Source organism: Chlorocebus sabaeus, chromosome 26, assembly GCF_047675955.1.
Source record: "Chlorocebus sabaeus isolate Y175 chromosome 26, mChlSab1.0.hap1, whole genome shotgun sequence".
Taxonomy (NCBI): Eukaryota; Metazoa; Chordata; class Mammalia; order Primates; family Cercopithecidae; genus Chlorocebus; species Chlorocebus sabaeus.
This window is the reverse complement of record NC_132929.1, coordinates 14,279,921-14,296,397: the sequence shown is the minus strand read 5'-3', so window position 1 is coordinate 14,296,397 and position 16,477 is coordinate 14,279,921. Positions and strand designations below refer to the sequence as shown.

Sequence of the window (16,477 nt, the reverse complement as noted above, 5' to 3'; positions counted from 1 at the left end):
CTGTTTAATTCCCTGATCTGCAGAACAAAAGTAAGTTCAAAGAAAACCCTTGTTTCCCTTTCAATGCGTGCTTATGAGTAATAGTGTGGTGATTATGTATAGACCGAATACATGCTCTTTATGTGGTCCAAAGGAAAGAGGACTACTTTAGGCAGAAATTCCCAGTAAGATCAAGTCTATATGTGCTATTAGATACCAGGCTGGACAAAAAGAGAAGAAAAAGGGGAAGGACAATGAGGTAATTAAAAAATGAAATTGAGAACCAGGCAAACAAGAATAAAAAGGAGATATCAAAAAAAGTGTTAGATTTTAGGAAGCAGTAGCGTGCCATTCATCATACTCCATGGTGTATTGCACTCAATTTATAAAACATTTTCACACTATGGCCTTTCACATGAAGGCCCCAAATCTCCTTCCTGCTATTCTAGATACTGCTCAGCAAACTGTTCTACAAAAGAAGTTTTTACTGAACAAAGATTATCAGGAAAATCCCACTTTACAGGAGAAAGAGTAAAATATTAGAGTCTACCTGATTCAGCTTTTCATTCAATTAAGGTTTATAGGATGTGTACATAGGAGTGGTTTCAGCTCCAACATGATTCCAGGAGCAAGTGCTAAACTTTGATAGGAAATAAGTGATTGCAGCGAATAACGCAAGCAGCGCTCCTATAAAGGTACAAAGAAATCTTACGGAAAATCTAATGAAACTGATGAACTGTTGTGTCTGCCATATTTACCATAAACCTTTAGCGGTAAAAAAGTTGAAAGTAGTTGTAAATCTCCTTCATCAGCAACTAATGCTACCAAAAAAGAAATGAGGCAGAAAGTAAAGGTTTTAAATGAAGATTTTAAAGTAACTTTTGAAATATTTTACTCAAATATTTTCTGAAAATTTTTTAAAAATTATTTTTCAGAGTTCATAACTACTGATAAAGGTATTTTCTTAATTATGGAAAGTCTTTTTTCAGCTATCACAAATGAAATTATATCTTTTCATTAAATATACACACACAAAAAATAACCAAAAAATTTTATATTTTCCTACCTTAAACACATTTCTTCAAAGGGTTAGCTTGAAAAATACATGTCTAAGATTACAGAATATTCAATAGTTACTTTTAAGGTTTTAACATTATTTTAGATTTTACCACAGAGTTTACCAAAAAAAAAAAAAACAACAAAAAAACTTGCTAAACATCAAATACCACTTGTCCACTGGGAACAATTCAGCTTTCTATCAGTTGAGTTGGTTGGATCACATTAAGTTGTTATGCACAGGTATTGACCAGAAGCCTACAATGAGATACAGATTTTACACTGAGATTGAAAAAATTTACGGGACCAGCTCTTTTTCTCTAACTCTCTACACTAAGAGAAAAATACATTACTTGCCCTACATCTTAAGGCATTCAAATAGGCCCTCTATAAGTTTTTAACAAATTGTATTTGTACTTAGGTCTTCATGAAACAACCCGAGATGACGCTAAGTGTCTCATTCCTCATTTGACAAATGAGGGCAAATCACTCCTTGAGAACTAAGGTCATTTCAATCCATAGCACCCCTGACCTAGTGCCATGATTCAGATTCACAACTCTTGATAGCTAAGACGTTGACTGCTCCAACTAGCAAACCACATATAGCCATTCCCTAACTTTGTGTTTCCCAAATCTAGCTGTGAATCAGAATTACCAAGGGATGCCTTAGCCCTACCCTTGATCTACTGAAGCAGGAAATTACTGCCTTAATTCTGTGTGATACAGGTCAGCCTGTCTTTTAATATTTGGATATCTAAAGTGAGAGCATAAATGATGAAGAGACCAGTTTATAGGACTATTTCTCACACCATCATGTGAAGTTGGTATGTATCTTTGCTCCATTAAAGTATTTCTGACCTCAATCTTAAAACTTTCCTTTGTCAAACAAAATCATGCAGATTTCAAATCCAATTAGAAAATAAGTATGTACAGTAAAAAACTTGGGCTTCAATTAGTGAAACTTTAACAGAAACACGGCTAGAGAGGAATCTCCTCCTATAAGAGATAAAAATGATTCACAACAACTGCCTACTAAATACAACTGGAAATGCCTTTCCCTATTTTGTAAAATCAAATGAAAAACCCACAAAACACATCCACAGCAATACAGGTGAGGCAAGGGTCTATATTCCTTTCCATTACAGGTGGGGTCATTTATATGTCTAAACCTGAACAAAATACAGGTAACAATCTAAATTCAATCATGACAATAAAATACTTTCCATTTTCCAAGTTTGATGGTATTATTTACATTTTAAAAAATAATTTTTGTTCTTTTGTTTTTTAAAAAGACACAACATGCTCAACGGTACATAGAATATGGAAAAAGTCTTCACTTCATTTGAGAGATCAACTGGTAGTAAAAAACAATGTTCTTACATATTAACAATTCAAGAATGGTATCACCAGGGAGTCTAACATGGTGTTTACTTCAAAGATGATATTCAAGTATGTTATTTAGAACACTATGTCTAATGTATCTATAAAGAAGCAAGCACTGCTATCTGATTTTTGTAGTTTTTAGTATCTTCTATATCCACCACCACCACCACCACCTCCTCCTCCATATGGATCTCCGTAGCCTCTTCCACCATAGCCCCCTCTTCCACCATAACCCCCTCTTCCACCATAATCTCCCCTGCCTTGGAAACCTCCTCTACCACCTCCTCCTCCTCCCCCCCACCCTCCTCCCCCTCCCCCTCCCCCACCACCTCCCCAACCTCCTCCACCCCCCCAGCCACCTCTTCCACCCCCACCCCCACCACCTCCTCTACCACCTCCACCACCACCACCCCAACCACCCCTTCCACCGCCGCCTTCTTGTCTCTTTTGCCAAGGGGGCATTTCTGGGGGTGGTGGTTCAATTTCATTCGGCCGGCCTCCCCTGTCAGGCACCCTTCCCATCAGCACCTGTGTGAAGAAACATTTTATTTTAGTTTCTAATATTTTAAAAGTTAAAGTTTACATAAAAGTTTCAAGTGATGTTGTTTCTAATAAACAGAAGCTAATATTTAAGGACATGAAAGTATCAGACATGGCAATACAATTGAATATTAAAAATATTAAGTGTGGGATAAGGAGAAATCTGTTAAAGGATACAAAATCATGGCTAGACAGGAGTAATAAATTCTAGTTTTCTACACCATTGTATGATGACTGTAGCTAATATATAGCTTCAAATAGCTACAAGGAGGATATTGAATGTTCCCAACACAGAGATGATAAATGTTTGAGAGGGATATGCCAATTACCCCTGTCTGATCACTATACATTGTATGTATCAAAACATCACTATGTTCATACATACGTACAATTACTGTGTTTCAGTTTAAAAAATAATTTTACTTCCTGTTTACCAAGTCTGATGAAAAAATAAAAAATGAATTTTTTAAAAAAGGAAATATGAAAAAATATATGTGATACACGACAAATTCCTTAGAATATACATATACATATATATTTTTGTTTGTCTGTTTGTTTGAGACAGAGTCTCACTCTGTCACCAAGGCTGGAGTGCAGTGGTGTGATCTCAGCTCACTGCAAGCTCCACCTCCTGGGTTCATGCCATTCTCCTGCCTCAGCCTCCCAAGTAGCTGGGACTACAGGCGCCCGCCACCACGCCCAGCTAATTTATTGTATTTTAGTGGAGATGGGGTTTCATCGTGTTAGCCAGGATGGTCTTGATCTCCTGACCTCGTGATCCACCCGCCTTGGCCTCCCAAAGTGCTGGGAATACAGGCGTTAGCCACTGTACCTGGCCTAGAATATATTATTTTTAAACAATCTGAGAGAATATTTTTGAAACTTAAAGGCTTAATTTTTTCTCACTTAAATTCGTTTAGCAAATTCTGTAACAAATGTAGTACCCACTTCACTAAGAAGTTTCTTTAGGAAAACATTTTTTTTATATATATAACAACATACCTTACATTCATACCATTTATACAACAACTCTGGACTTTCCATTGCCATTGATTTGGTAATTGATTATCCAATAAAAGATTATATTCCTAAGCACATTTCATTTCAAAAATCTATGAAGTATATACAACATGGGACCTTAATGAGGTCAGAGATTGATATAAAAACTGTAATTCCAGGTATCACGGCAAAGAGAGAGAAGGATTCTCAATGAACTACTTCTTTTAAGAAACTTAAGCTCACTGACTTTCAGTGATGATAATGCCATGTTATTATAAGGAAAACACAGTTGATATAATTCCTTTACTATGCTTTATAATCCTTTCAAAAATACACTAGGGAAGAGTTTAAGTATCCAACCTTCTGTAGAAAGCAGCAGCTTTATATGCCATGAGCAGAGGAAAGATAGCAAAAAGAAGGGTGTCATCTGCTCACCACAGACAAGGGGAAGCCAATAGCTTCCTGCTACTGCCTTTCAGGAAGGAAAGTAAAACAGCAACTGCCTCAACCAAAATGACCAGTTAATTATACACTTCCATTGATCCTCTAAATCAAAACCAAGTTTAGGATTTATGTCACAAATGGAAGATAAAAAGTGCAATATCCTCAATGTGAGACAAGGTTCTAAGTATGCAACATTCTTTTAAAGATGGCAATGATGTCCTAATTACCAAATCCAAAAAACAGCCTTTCCTGGTTATTATTCTCACTGGTCTCTCTACCAAACATGGTATGTTGGTGGGCATATGGAGATGCCAGAACTGATCATAAGACTACCCTCAAATAATGAGACCATAAATTATAAACTCAGAAGAGATGGCCAATGTTGCTTACAGAAATAGAACTCTTGACCCAGCAAGACTAAATTATAACCCAATGCAAAATGTTAGGTAATATATTTAAAGAGAGAACACTTTCAGAAGATAGGATTGAGCCACAGTGGAAGCACAGAGGCAAACACTGGTGATGCCAAATTTAGCGATAATTAGAAAAATGACTTTAAAAACAACCATCCTTCTGAAAAGGTATTTTATCTCAAGTTACACTGAGTGAGAAGCGATGCTTTAAAATTATCCAAATCCCTTATTTCTGATTTTTTGCTCTTTTGTAATAAAGTTTGCCATGGAGTGCTCTACCTAAATGAACAAGACATGCCAGTAAAGCTGACATAAACATACTAAATTAGTTTGTTGTTATTGCTGTTGTAAAGTAAAAAATTCAGTTTCCTTGAGTTTAAGACTACTGTCAGAGAAATTGATGTATACTCCAAATCAGGAAACAGAAGCTCAAAGAGGTTCAGTAGCTTGCCCGGGTCATTTCTGTAAGTAAATGATAGAGCTAGGATGGGAACCCAGATTGGTCTGACTCTAAAGCACGAACTCTTCTTTCCTTTATACCAAGGATGTAAGGAATCTGTTAGTACTTGAAACAATTACTTTTTAGAAAGCTGGAAAATAATTCTTGCTAAAGCTTTGACAAAAACAATCTGTAATTCCTCTAATTCAGATAATACTTTGATTTATGAATACACAAATTCAAGTGAATACACATACATACACAAAAATAACATAACTAAGCCTAGACTGAACCCCCTTGCCACTCTTTCTTCTAAATATTTACCAGGACATGAAAGAAAAATAGGTTAAAATCTGTAAAAACATTAAGTAGGATATTATCAGTTCATTTTCCACTGTGCTGAAAGAAACACCAACCTTATTGATGGCACATGCGGTCTTCTCCCGGCTGGTGCCACTACTTGTCCTAATGATCTTGGATAGATCTTCACGAGCAGCAAGTAGATGTGCCATTGTAACTGTTGTCTTGGGTGACAAAGCATAACGTTTAGGCTGATAAATTCTTGCTATATCATCTGTTTTTACCTAAATGACAAAAGGTAAGGAAAAAAGGAAGAAAAGTACATTTTAATGAAAGAGCAAAAACAATCATAACCCTTAGAAAGAAAGAAAAAGAGATAAAGAATAAGCAAGGAATTAGAAAAGAGCAAAAACATCCACATATCTGATAATTTAGGAATAATTTAGAACAAATAAAATAGACCAACAAGTGTTAAAAAATATGTAACTACCAGCAACAACTCACTAAAAAATGACAAAAAAAATTCTATTCATATTAACAAAAAAAATAACTAAAAAATAGTTTTACCAAAACCACATACAGGACCTTCAAAAGGGAACATCAGTAAATCTTGCAAACAAAAGGCAAACTTGTATAAATGCTAAGAAACACCAAGTTTCTGTATTGGGACATTAAGTATTATTGTCAGTTTTCCCCAGAATTAACTTATAATCCTACAGAAATAGTTTTTGAGAGAATGAAAACAAAAAAAGAATCTAAAGTTAAATCCAGAAACTCAATATGTAAGAATAACTAAAAGCATTTTGAAAAATAATCCTACCAAATATTAATATGCTATAATACAAAATTATCATCATCTTAACAGTTAACATTTAATGAGCACTTATTAAACGTGCCAGAATGCCGTTCACTTAGTAAGGCATTATTTCTTTAATCCTCAAAATATCCTTTTAGAGTGGTTGGTTTTTATTATGCCATTTTGCAGATAGGAAAAAAAATGAGGCAAAGAAAGCTTAAGTTAGTTCTCCAAAATATAGAGAGAATCCTAGCTCTGCCCACTTACTAAAAAAGGCCCACCTGACCCGCAAGCACAGGTCTAGTATAGATAACAGTTTGCTATCCTACCTCCATCTAATTAACTAGAACTCAGGAGAAAAAAAAAAAAAGGTGGATGAAATAGTATATTGAGACTCAGAGCCTCAGAAATCTATGAATGCAATAAATGATAAAGGAGACATCACAGATCAATGAGAAAAGGAAAGGATTATCTTTTAAATGGTGCTGGAATGACCTGGTGGCTATCTGTAATAACAATAATACGGCACACTATATAACAAAGGGAATTCCAAAGAGAATAAAATGTTAACTGAGGTTTAATTTTAAATTTAGAAACAACTACATTACAAAAATTAAAATTTCTATACTTCAAAAGCCATAAAACAACATCTACTGACAACTGGGGAAAATATTTTCAACAAATAATTCAACCAGCAAACATCCTTTATATATAAAAAGCTCAAACAAAAGGAAAACAGAATTGTACAGGAAAAAAAAATGGCAAGACATATAAATAAAAGTTTTAAAAAAAGGAAATTCAAATGACTAATAAGCTTATGAAAAAAGTTCAACTTTGTCAATAATAAGAACAGACAAAACAAGTTAGTCTTTTTAACCACCAAGTTAGCAATAAAGAGGCTAAAGTGAGACAACATTTCATTTACCTTACTGACAGGAGTTTAAATTCATATAAACTTAACTGGAAAACAATTTGGCCATGGGAAGCGAGAGCATTAAGAGACATAACCTTTGACACAGTAAATTTCCTTTAGGAATCCACCATAAAATTTTACTTTGAAATTTATATATAAAAAATTATACAAAGAAACATGCCTGGTATTGTTAATATAGAAAAAAAAGGTATAAAATAAGAGAATTAAGTAAATTACTGAATCACTGTGATAAAACACAATGCAGCCATAAGAAGGACATGGAAAGAAATTTAGTACTGTTATATGCTATGACATGGATGAACCTTGGAAACATTACGCTGAATCAAAGAAACCAGAAGCAGAAGCCACATATTGTATGATTCTGTTTACATGAAATGTTCAAAGGCAAATCAACAGAAACATAAAGTATAGCATAGTAATAGTTGCCAGGGCATGGAGGTAGGGAGTATTGGGAATGACTGCTGAGAGGTAGCTATGTCATTTTGGGATGATGGAAGTGTTATGGAATTACATATAGGGTTATACAACACAGTGAACAGACTAAAAACCACTGAATTGTATACTTTGGTATATTTTGGCCAGGCACAGTGGCTCACTCCTGTAATCTCAGCATTTTGGGAGGCTGAAGTGGGAGGATCACTTGAGGTCAGGAGTATGAGACCAGCCTGGGAAACACGGCAAAACTCCGTCTCTATTAAAAAAAAAAAAAAAAAATTTTAATTAGCCAGGTGTGGTGGCACACGTCTGTAGTCCCAGCTGCTTGAGAGGCTGCAGTGGGAGGATCGCTTGACCCTCCAGTGAGTTGCAGTGAGCTATGATGATGGCACTGCACTGCAGCCTGGGCAACAAGACTACACCTCAAAAATAAAAATAAAATGGTAAATTTTATGTTAATTATATTGCAAAAAAATTAAAAATTAATTTCAAAAAGGGTACTAAAATAGAGTTTTTAGAGATATTGGAAAATGGTTACAATATATTTAGTGAAAAAGCATGCTATAAAATTACAATCACAGTATTATCTCGATACTAGCTAAACAGTAAAGAAACTGCATAATCTTTCGAATAAATGACTATCATCTCTTTGAAGGGCAACTGTGGAGTATGCATCAACAGCCTTAAAATCATTTCCTTTAATCAAGGTATTTCACTTTTAGGAATACATCATGGACATGAACAAAAATTTAGCTGTCAAGGATTTTATTACAGGGTCAAAGAGGCAAAATCAGAGAAAACCTCAGTGTCTCTCAATACAGTATATATATGCATATAATAAAATATTGTGCAAAGATTTAAACTGCTGTAGAACAAAGTTGATAACGGTCACTCAACAATATCGGACACATTTTCCTATCATTAAAATAGGGAGAAAATGATAAAGATATAATAAATTTAACAAGTTTAACAAGAAAACTTAGTATACAAAGACATATAATCATATAATCAATTGAAAAAGACCAAATGAAAGGTCAAAACTGATCCACACATAGCCTAAGGAAAATATATTTTTAAAAACCTTCCCAAATAAGAAAAAAACAAAAACACAACCTCCTTGTCCTAAAACATGAAGAAGAAAGACCAAGATGAGACAATAAAATATCAAGATATTTCCTAAAGGAATATTTGCTCAAAGCTCCCACTGAAGTCCAGGTAAGGGGTCAAACATGCCCATGAATCTATGTCACTGAATGTTGAAAGAATATGTCAAAACTCATTTGTTTCGGATTTCTCTGTCATCTTAATGCCAACATTGAAAATATCAAAGTACAGTAGGACAATTTTAATGCCACTACCATTCACAATTTGCCAAATATTCCTAAATTCTTTTTTCCTCAATAAAATTCTGTTAGGTTAAACTGGAGACCCAACATATATACAACCTCTATTAAGTTTCCAGAGCTCAGTAATGCTGGTGCTTCCCACACATCTGAACTCTATTCCATTTCTTGAGGTCAGCAATCATGTCATCTACTTCGCTGGTAACTTATAGTTCTTAACAGCATCTGAGCTTCTTGCACAAAGCAGTTACTCCAATGAAATACACAGACATCCCTTGGAGTTTATCCCGGCACACATGCAGAAGTGAATCAGGCTTTAACCACCCAAGAAGCTGATTAGATATTACACACACACATCTTCTATACCTAATCATAGGCAGTACTGAGATGTTCATCCTGAACCAGGTACATAGTACATGACATATACAAAGTGGTGAATGTTTATTAAAGAAAATGCATGAATCATGATCTTTAATACCTCTTCTAATCACTCTTCACTTTTCTGTATCTGTCAGGTGTTTGGAAAGAGACTCTATGTAAAACACATGAGAGAGGATTTCTAGGTAAATGAGTCATATTGAAGACACTAAATTATAAAAGGTACATATATCCTAAATTATAAAAGGTACAGATAAAAAGGGAACCAACATTTCAAAACACTCAAAGTCTATTTGTAAAACAGTCCATGCCTCCAACCCCTGATGACATGCTGCTACTCCTTTCCTGGACAAATTAAAATACAGTATATAGGGGGAAAAAAAAAAATGAGGTTTCTTTTCCTGAAAAAATGAGCAACTACAAAGACCACACGTTGGCATTAAGAATTGCCACAGCACATCAGCCAGCTCCAAAGTCTGACGTTAATGATCCCTAATAATGACTGTAGTTCCCAACAGGCTTTATCGTGCTTTACTCTTTTCTTTTAAAGAGACTGTGACTCGCTATGTTGATCAGGCTGGTTTTGAACTCCTGGGCTCAAGTAATCCCAGCTCAACCTCCCAAAGTGTTGAGATTATACGTGTGAGCACACCACCTGCCCTCCCACCCCAACTGCCTTTATTATTAGAGACAAAGTCTTGCTCTGTCGCCCAAGCTGTAGTGCAGTGGCATGATTATAGCTCACTGCAGCCTCAAACTCCTGGGCTCAAGTGATCCTCCCGCCTCAGCCTCCTGAGTAGCTGGGACTATAGGCACACACTACCATGGATAGCCGGTGCTTTACTCTTAAATATGGACAACCAAAAACTACTATGCAGCTGAAGAAGCCACCAACATGAGAGAGACCAAGAAAAACAACTAAATAAACAAAAAATTATGCTGGAGGAAACAGATAATTGAAAGTAGAAAAAAAAAAATTACAAAAGCAAAGTTTCTTTATTCAAGATGATAGTATACCAAAAAATATTTTTAAAAAATCAAGAAACAAAAAGAATTTAAGGAAATTTTAAGAATAATTACAGAAACAAAAATTCAACACCAACTATAAAATAAAGTTAAAAACATTTCTGAGAGTGAATCAAAAAAGGGAAAATGAGAGGAAAAAATAAAACAACTTAAGTGGGTCTATCTAGAATGTTTAATATCTGACTAAAGCATTTCAGAAAGAGAATAAAGAAAACAAAAGGGAAAAACAAATAAAGGAAAATATAAAAGCTGAAAGAGTCTACATATTGAAAGGTTCATCTAGTAAGGCACGATGAACGAAAAAAAAACTCAGACCAACATATGTTGTGCAATTGCTGAACTCCAAGGATAAATACTCCAAAAGCTTACAGAGAAAAATAATAGGTCACACAAAAACACAGAATGGAGTCAGTTTTCTTAACAGCAGCATTAAATACTTGAAAACGATGATGCAATGCCTTCAATATTCTTAGAGAAATATATTTTCAACCTAGAATTTTATATTCAAATGTGAAAGCAGACTAAACATTTTCAAAATGCAAGAGATTGAGAAAAATCACCTCCTATGCACTCCTTGTTTGGAAATTACTTGTGGATTTCCTACAACAGAACAAGGGGATAAAGAAAGAGTGACCATGGGATCTAGAAGGTAGTAGAGCAGCCAAGGATAGCCATGCAAACAGCCCAAATTGCAACAAGTGGATGCAAGTTTCTCAGAGAAAAAGTATACAGAAAATGGAGAACTCGGCCAGGCGCGGTGGCTCACGCCTGTAATCCTAGCACTTTGGGAGGCCGAAGCGAGCGGATCACGAGGTCAGGAGATAAGACCATCCTGGCCAACATGGTGAAACTCCATCTCTGCTAAAAAAAAATACAAAAAAATCAGCCGGGCGTGGAGGTGGGCGCCTGTGGTCCCAGCTACTCGGGAGGCTGAGGCAGGAGAATGGCGTGAACCCGGGAGGCGGAGCTTGCAGTGAGCCGAGACCGCGCCACTGCACTCCAGCCTGGGTGACACAGTCAGACTCTGTCTCAAAAAAAACAAAATGGAGAACTCATTAGAAGTCCTAATTTTTCAAACTACAGTTAAAAAAAAAAAAAAAAAAAAAAAAGCATTTTATCATATTGCAGAAATACAATGCAAGAAAAAATAAAATTCATTTAGAAGCCCCTTTGTAAGTTGATTAGTCCTCCAAAGATGTCCACATCCTAATTCCTGAAACCTGTGAATGTTACCTTGCAGATGCAGGTGTGATTAAATTAAACATCTTGAAATGGAGAGGTTATTTTGTATTAGCTGTGCGGGCCTAATATAATCACAAGGGTCCTCATAAGGGACAGACAGGAGTGTCAGGGACAGGAGAAGGCAGTGTGACAATGGAAGCAGAGAGAGAGAGAAAGGCTCGAAGATTTTATTAGGCTACTGGCTCTGAAGAGAGGAGATGAAGCCAAGAGCTAAACTATGCAGGTGGCATTTAGGAGCTAGGAAATGCAAGGAAACAGATTCTCCCCTAAAGCATCCAGGAAGAACGCAACCCTGCCAATACCTTCACTTCAGGACTGCTAATCTCCAAATTTTAAGAGAATAAATCTGTATTACTTAAGCTACTAAATTTGTGGTAAACTTTCACAGCAGCCACAGGAAACTAATACATCACATGGAAAGAGACATCATGTGAAAGACAAGGTAACAGAAGCACCATACTCATGAGAAGCTAATGCCTGATGATCTGAGGTGGAACAGTTTCATGACAAAACCCTCTCCCTGCCCCCCGACCCTCCGTGGAAAAACTGTTTTCCACGAAACCAGTCCCTGGTGCCAAAAAGTTTGGGAATTGCTGGCATAAGTGACCCCAACTGGTCTAACACGGGGCAGAAGAACTGCCCAGTTAATTCAAAAAATGTAAAAATAATAATACCTGAAATTCCACTTGCAGTCAAGATAATCAGCACCAGATTTACTCTCCCACCTGAAACAACTAAAAAACTGGATAACCCACGTGATATGAACCAATGATGGTCAGACAATGGACATCAAGGAACACAGGACAATGATCCCTAAGTGAGGAGAAGGCCTGTAATTGTCTCAGCTTACTGCCTGGAGAGTTTCCAGGTGATGATACAGGGTGGGGAGAACGGGGGTGAGGAGTGATCCCAGACTAAGCATGGGTACAGATTAGGGGCATAAAATGGGAGTGATGGGACAAGCTCTTTAGAAAGCTATCTGAAGAGATTCAAATTTGGAAATGCCCTCACCTCCCAACCCCCTCCTCAACTGAAACACATTCTATATTCATCCAGCCTTAGGATACTTTTAAGACCTGTTGGCATCAGCACTACCTGCAACTATTCTTATATCCTGCTTTCTTGTTACATCGCTCACCGTATCTATCTCGTTATCTCATATGATGCCCCTTCTTTTATGCATATCCTGGCATAAATCACAGTATCTATGAGTTTAAAATAAATGTCAAAACCGTGGGGAAAAAATAAGTTATATGCAACAGGGATTTATACAAGACCAGGATCATCTTGTAAGACCAGTAGTTGGCCTGGACATGTAGTTGAGATAGCGATGAAGTGCAAATATGGCTTGGTTACATAACAGACAAGCAAGCCAGAAGAGCTGTTATAGGCTACCACCTACAGGACACATATGGGAAAACAGCCTTACCTTTGCTCTATCAGACCATCCAAAGGACTGTACAGTCACATCTAATCGTTTCATTAACATTCGCCGGCGGCACTCATATTCACAGGAAAGAGCATCATTTATTCTTTCAAGTTGTTCCTTAAAAATTTGGAGACAAAAATAATAAACTTTAGATTCTTTCATTCTGCAAAGAAAAGAAATGTGAAAATTGTGCTAAGTACTTCCTACTGAGTCAAAAGATATTGCACTTACTCACCATTTTCTGTTCCCATGAGACTTTACAGTAAATTATTTAAATACTAAAGCATAACCGAAAGAACATTTATGATATCCAGAAGACATTAAACATACAAATTAAATTCCACCTGTTGGCAGAGTATACCTTATCTGTAATCAAATATGTTAATTTAAGTAAAACATTTACCTGCTAAGCACTCTGGACCAATAAGAAAAGAAAATACCAATAACTCATCTTGCTGGCTTTGAGCCTCTGTTCTTTTCAGATCACAGCTGTGCTAGCACATTGAGCATTATAAATATTCTCAACCAGGTATTTTTAAAAATTAATTAGTGATTTAACTAAAGAAATGTTAGGAAATATTACTCCAGAAGAGCAATCAATTTTAACTCTACAAAATAATATACACATACTATATATTGCAAAATAGATGTTCATTTATAAAATTAAGTCATATTTACTAATTTAATTACATAAAATTAATAACAAAAAGGGGGATTTACCGCCTGTTCTGAAGTTAAATCAATTTTCAGCAGTGGTTTTCCCACATGATTTTTCTGGACCTTTGAGAGAATATCTTTCACCTAAAAGTAAATATGAAAGATTGTGAAAAATGTATATTCCTAATTTAAAACAATCTTATGCTTGTTTAAAGTATTGCTCTGAACACTACAGAATAAAATGGTAAAGTGACATAATTAAAATATACCATCGCACACCAGAATACCACTACAAAACAGAGTATCTTTTTCAAAAAAGCACATTATATTCATTCAAGCTATAGAACACATTCTTTCCCAGCATAAGAATGAACATACCCAGACAGCTAAAGAAGTACCTAGGTTCTACTATGAGAATCTGTGTCTTAGTGAAATAACTTTGGAGTTCCTACTTAAGATAGCACTTTCCTACTTCCTAGTACATTTTCAAAAGGTATACTAAAACCTTTCACCAGCACATTGATTTTTCTCAAATAAATGCTATGTATACATTCCAGTTGTAAGTATTCTCATTCATTGTTCAGCAAGACAACATAAGGGAACAAGCCATCTATCTCAATTACGGTCATCATGTACATATTTTCATTACTTGTGCAAAGCCCCTAATTTAAATTACTTGAAACATTTTTATTTTGATAAAAAAGATATTAGGCATTTATTTTTCCTTTAGCAATATCAGGGTCATTCAGTAATTTATCCTCCTAACTAAAGGATTAATTTACCTTCCTGACTGGAGAATCCATCATTAGCTAAAGAAAATATTTACAAAACCAAATGAAATATTTATAATTTTTTTCTAATCAAGGGCAGTTCAGATTTTGAGGAGCATGAAGCTTATTTAATGTTGGGGGCAATCTTTAAGGAAAGAATTCAAAATTAGCTTGGAGGCTGGAGTTGCAATGTGGAGTAACTGTAAATGGGCACAGTGGAGATTTCTTCTGAGGGTGATGGAAAAGCTCTAAATTAAAGAGTTTGGTGATGGTTGTTGAACTCTGTAAATATACGAAAATGCACTGAACTATATATATATATATAAAATATATATATATATACACACACTCAAAATGGGCAAATTTTATGGCATGATTACATTTCAAAAATGGTGTTTTAAAAAAATTAGCTTAGAAAGAACCTATGCAAATAAGTGACTCCAAAACTTCAGCTTTAGTAGCTTCACAGCAAATCTACATCTACAATGATACAATTTCTGTACTGATATATTTGTTACATATTTTAAAGAAATTATTATTTTCTTAAAACGGACCATTTCTGTAGATTCTCCAACTATTGTAAATATCTCCAATTTTAGGTTTTTTCATACATTATAAAAAGTATGAGTTGTAACTCCTCACTCCAGAGGAATTCTCAATGTATACTTGTAGTTTGTTATGTGTAATCATATTCAGCTCCATTCCTAGGATTCCAACATTACGTAATAGTTTTAATAAATCTGAAAAATCACTTGTTATAGAGTAAGTTAAGGGCACAGGCTGTGAAGGTTGACTACCTGGGTTTAAACCTCAGGTCTACCACCATTTAGAAATTCACTTGTTTAACTTATTAAATCTTTCAGTACCTCAGTTTCCTCACATGGTTGTCTAGGTAATACTACACAGGGGTGATGTATTACCCATAACCTTGGGTGATGTGAGAATTGAGTTATTACATATAAGCATTTACTCACATGGGTGATGTTAGTATTAAGTGAGTTATTACATGTAAACATTTAGAAAAGTGAATGCTATATATTTGCTGTTATTATACCACCACTATATATTTGTTGTAATTATACCACTATAATTACACATTTGAACAACTTTAAGTTAGAAAATAATACTTTCCTTCCCCAGTGATAACAAAGTATCTTCTGGACAAATCACATGTAGAAGAAAGAAAACATGAAAACTTTTACTTTTGGTTAAAAACTGAATAGAGTAGGAAGACCTTTTAAGGAAGTATTTAGCCAAGATGGTCATAGTAACAACTACCTTATAATTAGTATGCCAGTATTTGAACCTAGGCATTACAGACTGCTTCCAAGTAGGGAAAGGAGGTAATTGAGAATGTTGTTAATACTAAATAAAACCCATAAAAAGGAATAGCCACTTTGAGAAGCACTAGAAAATTATGATGAGCTCAGAAATCTGTCTAATTTGAAATAGTCCCAGAAAATGTAGTAAACCCCCAGATCAGTCTTCATCCAGAGGAAAACAGAAAAAAATTCTGAAGAGTAACTTGTTAACTCTCTAAGAATGTTTTTGAGCTGAGATTCACAGACTTAGTCTCTGGTTTGCAAGTTCTACCAAAAAACATTTTTTTAGTATTCTGTTTTTATCTTAATGACACTATAATTCTCTTACATTCATTAAGACAAACCTTATTTTTCAGTTCATAAATTATCAATGCAAAAGAGATCTTTACTGAACAAGGATTTAGTTTAAGGCACTGTGTCTAAAAATGGAGTTATGTACTTATTCTTGAAGGTTAGGCAAGAATTTTATTTTCCTTTAAAATGAATCCTGTATTATTCCCCTAGAGGACTGCATATTTAACAAATGGAACCCAGGAACTAGGCCAGAATTTGGTCTGCGAGAGTAGCATCCTCTCTAATATATGGTTTGACT

The 16,477-nt window shown here is 35.2% G+C and overlaps 1 protein-coding gene across 1 annotated transcript in view; it reads right to left on the bottom strand.

Annotated features, from left to right (window-relative positions):
- Nucleotides 1-1,018: 1,018 nt before the first annotated feature.
- FAM98B (family with sequence similarity 98 member B) overlaps nt 1,019-16,477 on the bottom strand; it is a 32,669-nt gene continuing 17,210 nt past the window's right edge. The window contains exons 5-8 of the mRNA XM_008017093.3: nt 13,857-13,937; nt 13,137-13,253; nt 5,670-5,837; nt 1,019-2,946 (exon numbers count right to left, since the gene is read on the bottom strand). Coding sequence (XP_008015284.3) covers nt 2,557-2,946; nt 5,670-5,837; nt 13,137-13,253; nt 13,857-13,937 — 756 coding nt within the window. The 3' untranslated portion in view covers nt 1,019-2,556. The remainder of the gene's footprint in view (nt 2,947-5,669; nt 5,838-13,136; nt 13,254-13,856; nt 13,938-16,477) is intronic.